Source organism: Sclerotinia sclerotiorum, genomic scaffold (genome assembly GCF_000146945.2).
Source record: "Sclerotinia sclerotiorum 1980 UF-70 scaffold_9 genomic scaffold, whole genome shotgun sequence".
NCBI lineage: Eukaryota > Fungi > Ascomycota > Leotiomycetes > Helotiales > Sclerotiniaceae > Sclerotinia > Sclerotinia sclerotiorum.
Genome location: NW_001820827.1, coordinates 169392 through 181974, shown reverse-complemented (window position 1 = coordinate 181974; position 12583 = coordinate 169392). Strand labels below are relative to the sequence as shown.

General features: G+C 44.5%; 5 protein-coding genes across 5 annotated transcripts; 1 reads left to right on the top strand and 4 right to left on the bottom strand.

Moving 5' to 3' along the window:
- Positions 1–551: 551 nt before the first annotated feature.
- SS1G_07001 (hypothetical protein) lies at positions 552–2303 on the bottom strand (the record flags this gene model as incomplete). The annotated part of the gene is made up of 1 exon (XM_001591505.1): positions 552–2303. The coding sequence occupies one exon, from the start codon at positions 2301–2303 to the stop codon at positions 552–554; it is 1752 nt and encodes a 583-aa protein (XP_001591555.1).
- Positions 2304–3102: 799 nt separating this feature from the next.
- Positions 3103–5063, bottom strand: SS1G_07000 (hypothetical protein; the record flags this gene model as incomplete). The annotated part of the gene is made up of 3 exons (XM_001591504.1): positions 3103–3131; positions 3179–4480; positions 4547–5063. 3 exons carry the CDS (start codon positions 5061–5063, stop codon positions 3103–3105), a joined length of 1848 nt encoding a protein of 615 aa, XP_001591554.1.
- A 1798-nt stretch (positions 5064–6861) lies between these two features.
- On the bottom strand, positions 6862–7287 carry SS1G_06999 (60S ribosomal protein L29; the record flags this gene model as incomplete). Its single annotated transcript, XM_001591503.1, has 4 exons — positions 6862–6897; positions 6957–7059; positions 7166–7217; positions 7281–7287. The coding sequence occupies 4 exons, from the start codon at positions 7285–7287 to the stop codon at positions 6862–6864; spliced, it is 198 nt and encodes a 65-aa protein (XP_001591553.1).
- A 449-nt stretch (positions 7288–7736) lies between these two features.
- Positions 7737–8971, bottom strand: SS1G_06998 (hypothetical protein; the record flags this gene model as incomplete). Its single annotated transcript, XM_001591502.1, has 4 exons — positions 7737–7860; positions 7922–8159; positions 8208–8758; positions 8868–8971. The coding sequence occupies 4 exons, from the start codon at positions 8969–8971 to the stop codon at positions 7737–7739; spliced, it is 1017 nt and encodes a 338-aa protein (XP_001591552.1).
- A 746-nt stretch (positions 8972–9717) lies between these two features.
- On the top strand, positions 9718–12504 carry SS1G_06997 (hypothetical protein; the record flags this gene model as incomplete). The annotated part of the gene is made up of 6 exons (XM_001591501.1): positions 9718–9735; positions 9794–10143; positions 10198–10423; positions 10479–10819; positions 10854–11182; positions 11402–12504. The coding sequence occupies 6 exons, from the start codon at positions 9718–9720 to the stop codon at positions 12502–12504; spliced, it is 2367 nt and encodes a 788-aa protein (XP_001591551.1).
- Between the last annotated feature and the right edge of the window lie 79 nt (positions 12505–12583).

Below are 12583 nucleotides of genomic sequence, written 5' to 3'. Positions count from 1 at the left end.
TATATATACATATATCAAATTACCTAACTATATATAAATATATGGGTTCACATCACTCAACTATCACTCAACTACCATCATACCTATCTAGTATTTATTATTTATGATTTAGCTATCGGGGTCTAGTTTTTCAGTTCTCGAGATTGAGTAGAGACGAAGAGAATAGAATAAAATAGAATGTAGAAATTTTCATCTAGACTAGATTTTAAAAGGGGAGGGAGTGGGTGGGTGAGTATAGATAGGAGGAGATTTATTTTAATATTATTAAATATATGTATATATTTTCAACTTTAATTATATTATACTATTTTATATCATTTACAACGTATATAATATATTATATATAACTTCTAGTATAGAAAAACATTTTTCGTATGATCATTTGTCATTATATATCTATAATCATAAACTCATAGCACCGTTAAAACACTTATAATTTTATCTAGATCCAAATCCAATACTTTGTATATCGCTGATATAAATGCGCAAAAACGGTTCTTTCACATTCAATGCAAGCAAGGCGTAAAATCACATAAATTAAAACAAAAATGCTATCTAACAATTTGAGCAACGCCCTCTTCGATACTTTGTTGCAGTCTCGTCTCCTCGGACGTACTTTGTTCACTCTTCTTTGCTCCTCGCTTCCCCTTTTCCTTTCCCCCTTTCTCCTTCGGCATCTCATCTTTAATATTATTAAAATGTACTATTCCCAACTCCCTATCCCTCCTCAGTTTTTCCCGGTCGGCATCACTGACCGGCACACCCTCTATCGCCTTGACTTTTTTCGCTTCCATGAATGACATGGTACCGCCACAAGCAGCGACAATACAGGCTAGTGCTACAAAGAGACCTGTACTCCATGAGGGACGGTCATAACGATTGAGACCCCACATGAAACCTGAGAGGACGGCTTGGAGGAACGTATTCCATACCATTGTCCAAATGACAAAATCGAGTTTCCATAAGGCGGTTGGAGGGGCGCGAACACCCGTCAGTGGTGCATCGGGGGATTTATCGAGAGGAAATGCAACGCAGGATTGCGGCACACTGGAGCCTTCGCTGACAATCTGAGCGGGACCTAGTTCTGAAGAGAGGTTCTGAGAGCCAGCGAGGCGAAACCAACCTCGATTGATCCCGGCAAGTCTTCGAAGACCAATTTCATTCTTACCCATTCGGTATTGGAGAAGGTAATAGAGATCGCGAAATCTCCAGGGGATAGTACCAAATCCAGTGACACAGAATAGAGCGTTCAAGATTTGGGAATCGATTTCGATCCAGATGCGTCGAGGGGAGTTGATATCGTTGCAACTTGGACGACACATGGCTGGAGAGGCGTTGCATAAGAGCAAGAAGAGCATACCGCCCCAAGCTACAACATTCAGTCCATAAACTGTAACGAGAAATCCCACTGGGGTGATGAAGAACTTCCAGAATGCTTTGAAAAATATTGCTGTCGATACGGTCCACGAGTGCTTGGGAGGAAATTGATACCCATTATCAAAAGGGGTTGTTCTGTTTCCATCTTCCGCCTTCGCGTTGTGAGATATACCGTTTGTGCCAATGCTACTCCGCACATTCGAAATCGGTTTGACAAGTACATCGTTCTCGACGTCAAGTTTCTTCAAAATAGAAGTGGCTTTCAGATCGCGATGCGCCTGAAAAGACGCTCGGGAATGTTCCTCTTCCTCTGCAGCTTCAGGGAGAACATCATGTCTGATTTCCGTAGCGGATGGCAGATTATCAGAGGTATTCATGCCCATTGAACCCTTCCTGCTGTTCTTCCCCTGATCTCCCAATTGTGAAATAGTGCTTCGTGAAGTACTAGCCCGTCGTTGATTTTCTCGAACCAGTCTATCGCCCGACGAGCCCTCTGTTCCAAAACTTCCTCTTCTGATATCGGTTATCGACGGTACCTGCGATGCGATTTGCCCTGTCGCAATACAAAATCCCGTGGGTGGATTCGACTGCTCAAATACTTTGGAAGCTCGTCGAATACTATTAAATGTACTTGACCGCCTCTTACTCCGAGTAGTCCCCTCAGCCTCAGCTTCGACTTCGGTCGAGGGAGTTGATGGACCTTGAGGGGAAGATTCCTCCAGAGAGGGGAATGGTTCGACGCTAGATTGTTCATCTTGGCGCAGCATATTTGTTGGAGGCGAAGTCATATTGGCATTGTTGCCACCACTTGTCGTGGAAGCATGGTCGGCCATTGCAGGTATATTGATATTCGTATCTGAAGTTGTACTCCCTTGATCATTTGCGAATGAACGAAAGGATGTAATTTGATTCTTGACGTCGATCATGTCATATTCGATGGATACATGCAATCACACTAGCTATTTAAGCAAAGTGAATTTGGTTGAGGAAAAAAAGATAAAAAGAGGAAGAAGAGTAGCATCGTGGATGGTCCTGGATAGTTTAAACTTTTATTGACTCGATTTACTCCAGTGATTTTAGGAGTTCTAGGCCTGCACGTTCCATCTTATCAGCATTTTCTGACCGGGGATTCATGTGTTATGGGCGATAAGATGATCTTTAGTGGCTTTAGTGGCTTTCGCACTTTTCGTACTTTCGTACTTTCGTACTTCGTATTTCGTATTTTCGTACTCTTTGCTGAGGTCCAAGGAGCTATCCCAGACAGCTCAGGAGCTAGATAAACTCAACGTATCCTCCTGTTTCTAATTTGTAAATCTTTGTCGGTCACATTTGTAAGTAGGCCCAAGGTAAAAATATCAATCTATCCGACTTTCAGCACAGCTAGGAGTTATTATTCAATGGAATGAAAGGCGTGAGAAGAATAAATCAACAGATCATACAACAAAAGATTACTTTTCATCTTCACCTACGTGATTATCACTATTTCAGAAGAACTTCACCACTCCTCTTATGTCAAGATACGATCTTAAATTATGCATTTCAAGATCCAAGCTGTCTGCGTGTATGTCTTGTAAATGAATCCAACACCATTCATATCCACATATCTTTATACCGTATGAATGACCAAACCGGTGTTTGCGTGTTTCCCTATTCAAATACAATTCAGAACTCAAAACAATCATGCTATGCGTAATTCGCGTGAAAGAAATGAAAGAGTGGAAGTAATTATGAGAGCTTGCCCTCCGCTCTTGCGGCTGAAATCACGTTAGCTTCACTCTCGAAATAACTACGGGATTCCTACCTTTTACTTGCTCGAAGACTTTGAGCATCTTTCTTCTCGCTCCAAGAGCGTTGACACCCCTCTTCTCCAACGCTTCATCATCTAGTTCCACAAGTTCGGTCCAATTCATATCCTTAAGTTGATCGGTATATTTGTGCAATCTCAAACTCCTCAGCCAGCTGGGAATATCCTGGAGAAGGCTAGGATCAGTGGGATCCTCGGGAGGCTTTGAGCTACCCCGTCTTCCACGTGGCGACCTGCCCCGAGCCATTTCACTATGATCGGAAAGATAACCTTCGTGCTGGCTCATACCAAATGCGTTGAGACTTAAGTTGGCCATGCCATTGTTGAGCAGGGGCGAAACTCCATCGTACGCAGTCAGGAAGCCGTTATTTTGTGGAGATGCGAAATTGAGTTGACCAAATCCACCTTGCATGGCTACTCCTGGGGAGCTTGGTCTAGACTGCCTACCTCCGAAAGAATGCTGCTGTTGAGCTTGAAGCCCTAGAACCTGGTCTCGACTCAATATCTGACCGTGTTCATTAATCATGACAACGTTTGCGTTGGGCATATTATTGGGGAGACCAGGGGAAGGTGGGATCTGTCCGCCATCGTTGGACCTAGCACGGCGGTACTTTCGTACATCATCCAAAGCAAAACGATTATTAACTGTGGAAAGAGCCGCCAATTTCATGGCTGTAGCGTTTGCGACCATATCAGCTTGAGTGTTGCTGTTTGCCGTATTGAAGTTGGGAACCATTGGTGTGTTGACCATCGAGGCCCAGTTTCCATTCCCTGCATTATATGGTGAAAGTAGTGGCATATCAGAGCCAGTATTATCTGGAGCATTAATCACAGTATTTTGGAGGTTAGATGATCCTTGAATTTGATTTGGTCTGGGAGAGCGCAAGCCGCCAGCCGAGGGAGGTGGCTGCATAAACTGGCCCATTGGTGTTTGTCCTGAAGATGACTTGGGCCTGTTTGCCTGATCATTACTGCGAGATCCCCAAGGCGAGACGGGAGGTGCGTTGTTATCTGCCGAATCTCCGGGACCAGAGATGAGAGGTGCGGTGAGGGAAGCACGGTTATCGTATGCTGCGCTATTTCTGTTTGAGGTGGGAGGATTGCCCATTTTCTGGGTATATTCTGCCTTTTTGGTGGCGATGGCAGCAGCAGCATCTGGAAACATGCTATTTATAACAGATGGATCTAGCGCTGAGAGCCTCTTCGTAGATGGAGTAGCGGGAGGACGACCCATAGAATTTCTTGAGCCATCAACATTTGTTTTATTCATTGCATCGTTGAGTCGACTTGACATAGGGTCTGAAGCAAAAAAAATTGATTAGATAAATCTCACGAGACTTGTGAAGCCTAGATATTAAGACGAACCTTTATCGAAGTTTGCGGGCGACAATACACCGGACATAGGATGACCTTTGCCCATCTGCTGTAGGACTTGTATGAAGAAACGAATCTGTACTTGGGTTGTCTGTTGCAGTAGAGCATACAGAGCAGCTGTTCGTTCGGCTTCACTCAGAACTCTGAACCATTGTTCTATTGCGCTCAACTCATCCTTAAAGTCTTGATCCAAAGTTGCGGCTGCCATTTCTTCTAATGTGTTCTCATATTGATCAATGTCGGCGATCCATTGTTGAGCCATCGAGTCAGAAGCATCATTGTCAGAGACGCCCTGACTTTGGATTTGCTGAGTACCGTAGAAATCTGATGAAGGCCTAGCTTGACCACGACTGGCAGAGGGTGAACCTGAAAATGCGGCCATATCTGCAGAAGCTCGAAGGTGATGACCTGAGCCGACAGCGCGTGAAGATGGAGGCCGTAGTGATGAAGTATTGGTAGACTCGACAGGAGTGCTGTTGCGATTGCCTATTACGTGGCCGGCAGACATATTGAGCATAACTGTTCCAAGTGCTGCTTTGAGAACCAGATGGTGTATGCTATATGATATGCTGTCTGCTGGAGTAGAAAAGACTGGAGATTCGCTTTAGGAGGAAACGGGGGGAAATGTGAAACACATCCGATAAATGTCAATGCGAGGAAGATTGCAAGTTTCCAGGCAAAAGCCTCGACCCCAAAAATTAGAAAGATCTGCTTCAGTGTAAATACCGACAACGCTTGCTTGCTACCTGCAGGACCTGCTGAGGAGCAGAAAATAAATGTACAGGATAGGCTCGTGTATTTTGTAAAGTAAGTTGAGGTGGATTAGAAAGTGGATGATGGTGAACCAATAGAGAGAGATTCTTCAAGGTTTAGGTGGTTTTGGATTCCTGGTTGACACTCGAGTAGATACCTAGCAAAAGCTTCAAAGTCAGGAAAGATCGAGGCTGGAGATATCATATATGGAGATGACTCGAGCCCAAAAACCTTTCCCTGGTTTATTGATCCCTGGTTAGGTACTGGGACTGGTTCCCAATTTCCAAATGTCCAAAAAGTATCGATCGTCACTGGCTGATAGTGAATGCACCGAGTACTTTCCATTCAAGAACAAAGAAGGTAATTTGACTTGGCTTTATGATTATTTCATAGAGGTAAATATCGGTAATAGATGAAATAGATATCTAACACGAGTAGATAGACCTGTTTTGTGTACCAAGGTTTTTGAGGGACTGGTAGTCTATTGTTCGGTACTAAACATTCCTCGTATGAAAGAGGCGGGGGCGAGAATAACGTTCGCAATTGAGAGAACCACCTTTGCAGGCGGAGTGGGATGACTACGGGTACTGGATAGATGGGTAGGTGGGTGAGATGCGGAGCAATGAGCTCTTTTGAAAGTATAATGTCCAAACGAGGTACAACCGAATGTACACGAGGACGACTCTGAGGATGCTACAGTGGAAATCGAACAATGTTGAAAAGGCAACGGGAGAACACTATGAAGGATAAAGAAGAGATGGCTTTCACATTCACATTTGAATTCACCAGAATAGATAATAGATAATTGCTTTCTAAAATTTTACCAGGTATAAGAAATGAGGGTATCTCCGAGTCTCCAATGAATCAATTCACTTCGCACTTCATACAGCAAACATCTGGTGATCCTGAGCGGTGTTTGGTCATTGTTAATACGGATTTAGAATATAATAATCGATGAATTAATACCTAATGTCATATCAACAAATCCATTCGCTCGTGGAAATGCAAGATACACATCTACATAACCCTCGGGATATCCAATATACTTTATATGTAATCTCATAAGTGAAGCTATCCTAGGATACTATGACTCCAGATTCTATGTCCACAATTTGTAACCCCTTCGTCATGCACCATTGCCTCATAGAGTATTGAGAAAAAGTGTTTGGTAATGAAGGGGTCTGGGGTTTGATCTTGGCACGAAAAGAAAATATCCTTTCAGCTAGAGAGCATAGAGAAATGGCTCTAAAAGCTGTACACACAAATGCCTGTGTTGATGATTGTTTCTGAGGAAATGGATTTAAGGTAGGAAATGGGGAATGGGATATTGGGATATTGGTTTCATGAAAAGGTCGTTTTGCACTTATCCTCAAAGTGAAATTCGAGATACGTCGGATGGTGTAGCTTGTGTTGATTCAATGGATAGTACTATCGCCCCCCAGTGTCTAATCCCAGTGTAAACCGGCGGCTTGCTTCCACTTTCTTGTAGAGCAAAATATTGGAATGCAACTACTGCCACAACCAAGCCCCATGGAGAGAATAAATTATCATGTTCATGCGGACTCCCGTTTGCCCTCCTTCAACTCCTTCTGTAACAATAGTCAGTACTCGAACGCGGCGGAAACTGGTCACCGGAAGGAGGACGAACCAAAGCCTTCATTGTGCCGTGGAGAGCATGTCTGTGGTTTCTTCTGAATTTAGGATCGGTACCCTTGAGGGATGGGTATCTGGAGGTCTTTGGCTTCTTGATACTGTGCATCGATAATAATTAGCCCTCCATTCATCGAAAACTGATTATTATCTTAGGTAGATAATGGTTGCGCTGGTTGATCGCGATAAAATGTAGGGAGTTCGTACCCGTTACGGTGAGCCTTCTTCGACTGGTTATGTTGGGACGAGTTCTTGGATTCTGAAAGGCGCGGAAATCAGTATAACGGATGCAAGAGTTCCAGATATCAAGGTCTTAACATACTCGCCATTGCGACTGTTGTTAATTAGCAGTCTGTTGGTTGTTGAGGTGGTCGATTTCGTTTCGTAGTGAGGAAATTAATTTCCTTCAAAATGATGTTTGTGGCTCGCCTAAATTTTGAGGAAACACGTGATAACTCAACTAGCTTCGATTTCCCCCTGGAAACCCGCTCGCCCTACTGCCCTACTGCTTTCTTAATTCTGACCCTTGAGCGAATCCTCCAGTGGATACAGAAATAGTTTCGTTAATGAATGCGCTCTTGTACAGGATGGTCGAGAGTATTGGATGCATCGATAAGTATGTATTTGCTATAAAATATATGTACAGTACAAAGTTCTATCATGTCTACTCCGAGTCTCCGATCAAAATCGCGCCCTCTTACAGTTCCTGTACCCAAAACCAGAAAGGAATTTCCATGTACTTGATTCCCACCATTACCGCTCTATATTCGTTTCAATTTTACTTGGCAATGACTGGTAGAACTTGCTTGGCTGTCGATGCTGCGAGATCGGCCGCCTTTTGCAGCTGTTTTGATCTGATATTTCGAAGATATCGGAAGAGAAGAATGAAAAGTAATTCCATTCTATAAAAGTGTTAGCCTGGATCAATCTGACCCGAAAAACATTGGCATTGATTGGGCTTACCTTTCTTTTGTCATCATGAGGAGGCCCTGAACTATGAGTCCTTTGGTAATTTGTGGACCAATGCCTTTGAATAGACCTAATAATCCTTCATTGTGAATAATGAATTGCATTACTTCGATGAAGCTCTTGAACGGCTTGCCCTCTCGGGAAGGGGGTGGCCTTGATTGAAGTCCAACTTTTGCAACGATTAGAGGCTGAGTTACAATGGTTGCAAGGGATTTGGACATTGCCCCCAATACTATCAACAATTAGCTCTCAGAATTCTCCCTAGATCCAACATACTTACCAAATGCTTCCCAGGGTTTGAGATTTGCTTTCCCCGGGAAAACAACCTCTCTCAATCTTTGATATGCGCCATATGTGATGGCAGGGTTAACTACAAGTACTAAGCTGGCCTTGAGGCCTCTCCAAAGTCCGGTCCAACCATCTTCGCTATTAATAACATCACGGGCTGTATCTACCATCCCTTTCCTCTCACCCTTTGCTTGTGTTTGTTGCCGAGTAGTAACTACTGCAACAGGAATCGTAAAGACCTGAGCAATAGCTCCGGCAACAGCCCCTAAGGATAATTCTATCGCGGTACTTGGGGGCGTAGCTAATTTTTGAGAAGAGAGATATAAGGTACGAACGACTGAGTACCAGTAGAAGTACGCAAAATTGGTCGAAGCAACTCCAATCAAGGCGCCATTGATACCAGCATAAAGCCCACCAATCCCATCTTCGGCAGCAATCTTGGAGATGGCATCCCAAGTCGACGTATAATGGACAGGGTCATCACCCGTTGGTACTAAATCGGTCGACTTGCGCTTAACCTGAACTTGGAGGCGGGTTTTCACTCTGGTAAAATTGCAATATTAGCTATGAGATACTGGTGGTTCGTAGATATAATAGCGAACAATTACATACCGCCTTGCGAATGTGCACTCAAACAGGGATCAAAACTTACATATCCAGGGGATATACCATAGCATTTGCAATCACAGCTCCTGTAGCTCCAGCAACTGCCAAACCCCATGGCGGGATGATGGCTTCTTTCGATTGTCCTGCCATACTGGATATGTAGGATATACTGAAAGGGCTTTACTTCTAGATAGATAGGAGAGATATGGATGACTGAGTTCAAAATTTCAAGGGGCAGCAAATGAACAAGCAATAATGGATGTGGATTCTGGGTATTATTAGGTAAAGGAATGGTTTTAGTGCAATGTCCTTTTCATATCATATATGAGTTTTCAATAACTAGGAGGACACAAGGTATTTAACGATACAAAATAAGGGAATATAGAATTGTAGAATTCTTGACAATACATATTCTTGCTTCATGGTTATCGTGCATGAGTGTCGGAGTTTGGGACAATCTTAAACCTCGGCTCGGATATTCTCTAGCCATAAGGAACGTGCATTTCCTTATCCATCCCATCATCATTCCACTGCTCCATGCCAAGAACTCTGTCATATCACATCCCAACGAACCCACGCAGTATATTGATGATCTTGGGTATCACGTGGATTTACCATCTCTATATAATAAAACGGATGGGGAAGGGACGGCCATTTGAATGGTTATTTTAACTCTACTACTTGAAGTAAAGACACAGATTGATCTTCCGTGCACCTCTTTCTCCGACTTTGAGTATCTCCAGTCTCCTATAGCAGTCTGATAAGCCATATATCAGACGAACAGATATTGCTAGGAGATATGGCTTGACATATATCGCTCTCTAACTTTTCCATTCATATGCCGTTCGGTTTCGTCTCTACATTAATACACTTTTGGGGGACTGGACATAGCGATGATGGAAGCCAAAGCTCTCGTACGTCAAAACCCATCATTCCTATGGATGGAATATGTCATCCTAACATTGAGGCTAGCAAACGGAGTTAAGCATAGATAAATGCAGCACTAGAGAGGATGCTCTAAAAGTTGCTATCGCAGCTATTGAGTTGTACATGAAGTTATCGAAGCAGGTAACTGGGGATGCAGAAAAGGCAAGGATCAAGCGCAAGTGCAAGGCATTGATGGTGAAGGCAGAAGAGATCAAGAAGTCATCTACTTGGCCTTTGAAGCCATCTGCCATTTTCTCGGACGCCCCAGTGTCCGACCGAACTTTAAGTAAACATGAAGAAATCATTTTACTGGAGGGATCGAAACTACATGGATTCATTTTCCCACGTTGGACCTCTGAGCCTGATGATACAATATTTGAAACATCCTCATATACGTACGTTGGACAAGATGGGTGGATTTTTATTTAGCGCTTTACTGACTCTGGTAGAGATCCCTCGGAGCTAAAACTTTCCGAGGCTCAAATTGAAACCTTTGCAGGCTGGAAGAGGCCTCACGAGAGGGATGATACCCCTTTCCAAAGGTCTCAAGACGTGGAAGACGCTTTGATGAATGCGTCTAAAGACATTGACCTTGTCCAGGACATAACTACGGATTGTTCAGTCGTAGCGAGTCTCTGTGCAGCGACGGCACGTGCTGGAAAGGGTCACAGCAAGGTATATCTTAAATTTCCTGTCAACTATACCTCAAGCTACTAACTATCTCTAATAGGTACTGGCTACTATTCTGCGTCCATTCGATGTAAAGGATCAGAGGCCGAGGTCATCAAAAAATGGAAAATATATTCTGCGTCTTCAATTCAATGGTTGCTATAGAAGAGTAACAATAGACGATCGACTGCCGGCTTCAAACTCGGCACGGAATCTTCATGTTGTCGATAGAAACAATCCCGTGTTACTATGGCCTGCATTGGTAGAAAAAGCATACCTGAAAGTCCGAGGCGGCTATGACTTTCCAGGCTCGAACTCTGGCACAGATTTATGGATAATGACTGGATGGATCCCCGAGCAAATATTTTTACAGAGGTACTACTATACACGCTTTTCTGAATTGTAAGCTATGCTGACTGAGTTGGCTTTGCCAAAGTGACGAGATTCAATCTGAGTTGCTGTGGAAACGTATCTTCAAGTCTTTTGAGTTCGGTGATGTCATGATTACGTTGGGAACTGGAAAGCTGAGCAGAAAAGAGGAGGCTGATTTGGGCCTGGTTGGTGAGCATGACTACGCGATTCTAGACATGAGAGAACCTGGATCTCAACGATTATTACTTGTCAAAAATCCTTGGTGCGATGGCATGGCTTGGAAAGGACCCAGACGCAGACCAGCCGGGGAAGAATCAGAAGGGAATACTTGGACAGAGGGCCTCCGGGAGTCACTCGAGGAGACTGCGGCTCAGAACAACTCTACAAAACCAGGTACGTTTTGGATGGCTTTAGAGGATGTCATACAAAATTTCGAATCCTTGTACCTCAATTGGAATCCTGGACTTTTTCGTTATAGACAGGATCATCATTTCTCCTGGACTATTCCGCATGTCAACACCATCGGGACATTTACTCAAAATCCACAATACGTTGTCCAATCCGCTCGAGGAGAAACTATTTGGGTATTACTTAGCCGACATTTCCTCACAGAAGAACACGATATTGCTCAAGGTTCAAGCACGCAAGGCATCGCGTCAAGTTCGCTCGGCTTCATCAGTCTCTACGTCTTTGACGCCTCCGGCCACCGCGTCTACTTAAGCGATGGCGCTCTGCACCGCGGCGCCTACGTTGATTCTCCCCAAACTCTTGCTCGTTTCGAACTTCCCGCAAACACGCCTTACACTGTCGTAGCCGCCCAACAGAATCTCCCACTACCAAAATACTCCTTTTCATTTTCTTTCTTCTCCCGCTTTCCTCTCAACATCCATTCCGCCCCCGACAGCTTCACCTTCAGCACTTCCAACAACGGTTCCTGGACCACCCGCACAGCAGGCGGCAACGCCAGCTCACCCTCCTACCCTTCGAACCCTCAATTCAGCATTTCCGTCCAAGAACCGACAGACATGATGCTCGTGCTCGAGGCCGACAGAGAAGACATCGCCGTCCACGTAACCATGATATGGGCCAACGGCGAACGCGTCACCGTAATAAACTCCCGCGACATAGTCGGCGGATCTGGCGACTATCGACGCGGCTGCGCCCTCGCCGAACTACGCAACGTCGCCGCGGGAAAATACACAATCGTATGCTCCACCTTCCAAGCCGGCGAGACGGGAAACTTCATCCTCCGCGTCAAATCGTCCCATCGCTGTGAGATCCAGCCCGTCCTCGCCGAAACAGCCGGTCGTCTCGTAACGAGACTACCAACCCTCATTTTCCAAGAAGGCATCGACAGAATGCTAGCACCGGTAACCGTCACCCGTCTAACACGTCTAAGATTCGTCGCGAGAGCAGGAAATAGCGTCAATCGACCTATCCCATCCAAATCCCGACCAGGTCTACGATTAAGCATCGAACAAGGTCAAGGACCTAATAAAACCCTCCTCGAATCTTCATGCGATGGAGAATTCAGCGATGCCCCTGCGGGCATCCGTACTTCGGATCGAGATATCTCCCCGGATATGATGCTGAAGGGTGGGATTTGGGTAGTGGTTGAGCGGTTGGGTGGAAGATTAGGTTATGATGATATTTCCGTGGAAGCGTTGAGTGATTCTCATGTTTCTATTGGGGTATGGGGGACAGGTGATGGTTAACTGTAGGGGAAATTTGACACACGATTCTCTTTTTTTTTTTCCTTTCCGGGTGTTCTGTTCAGTGTCAAAGTCAACATAA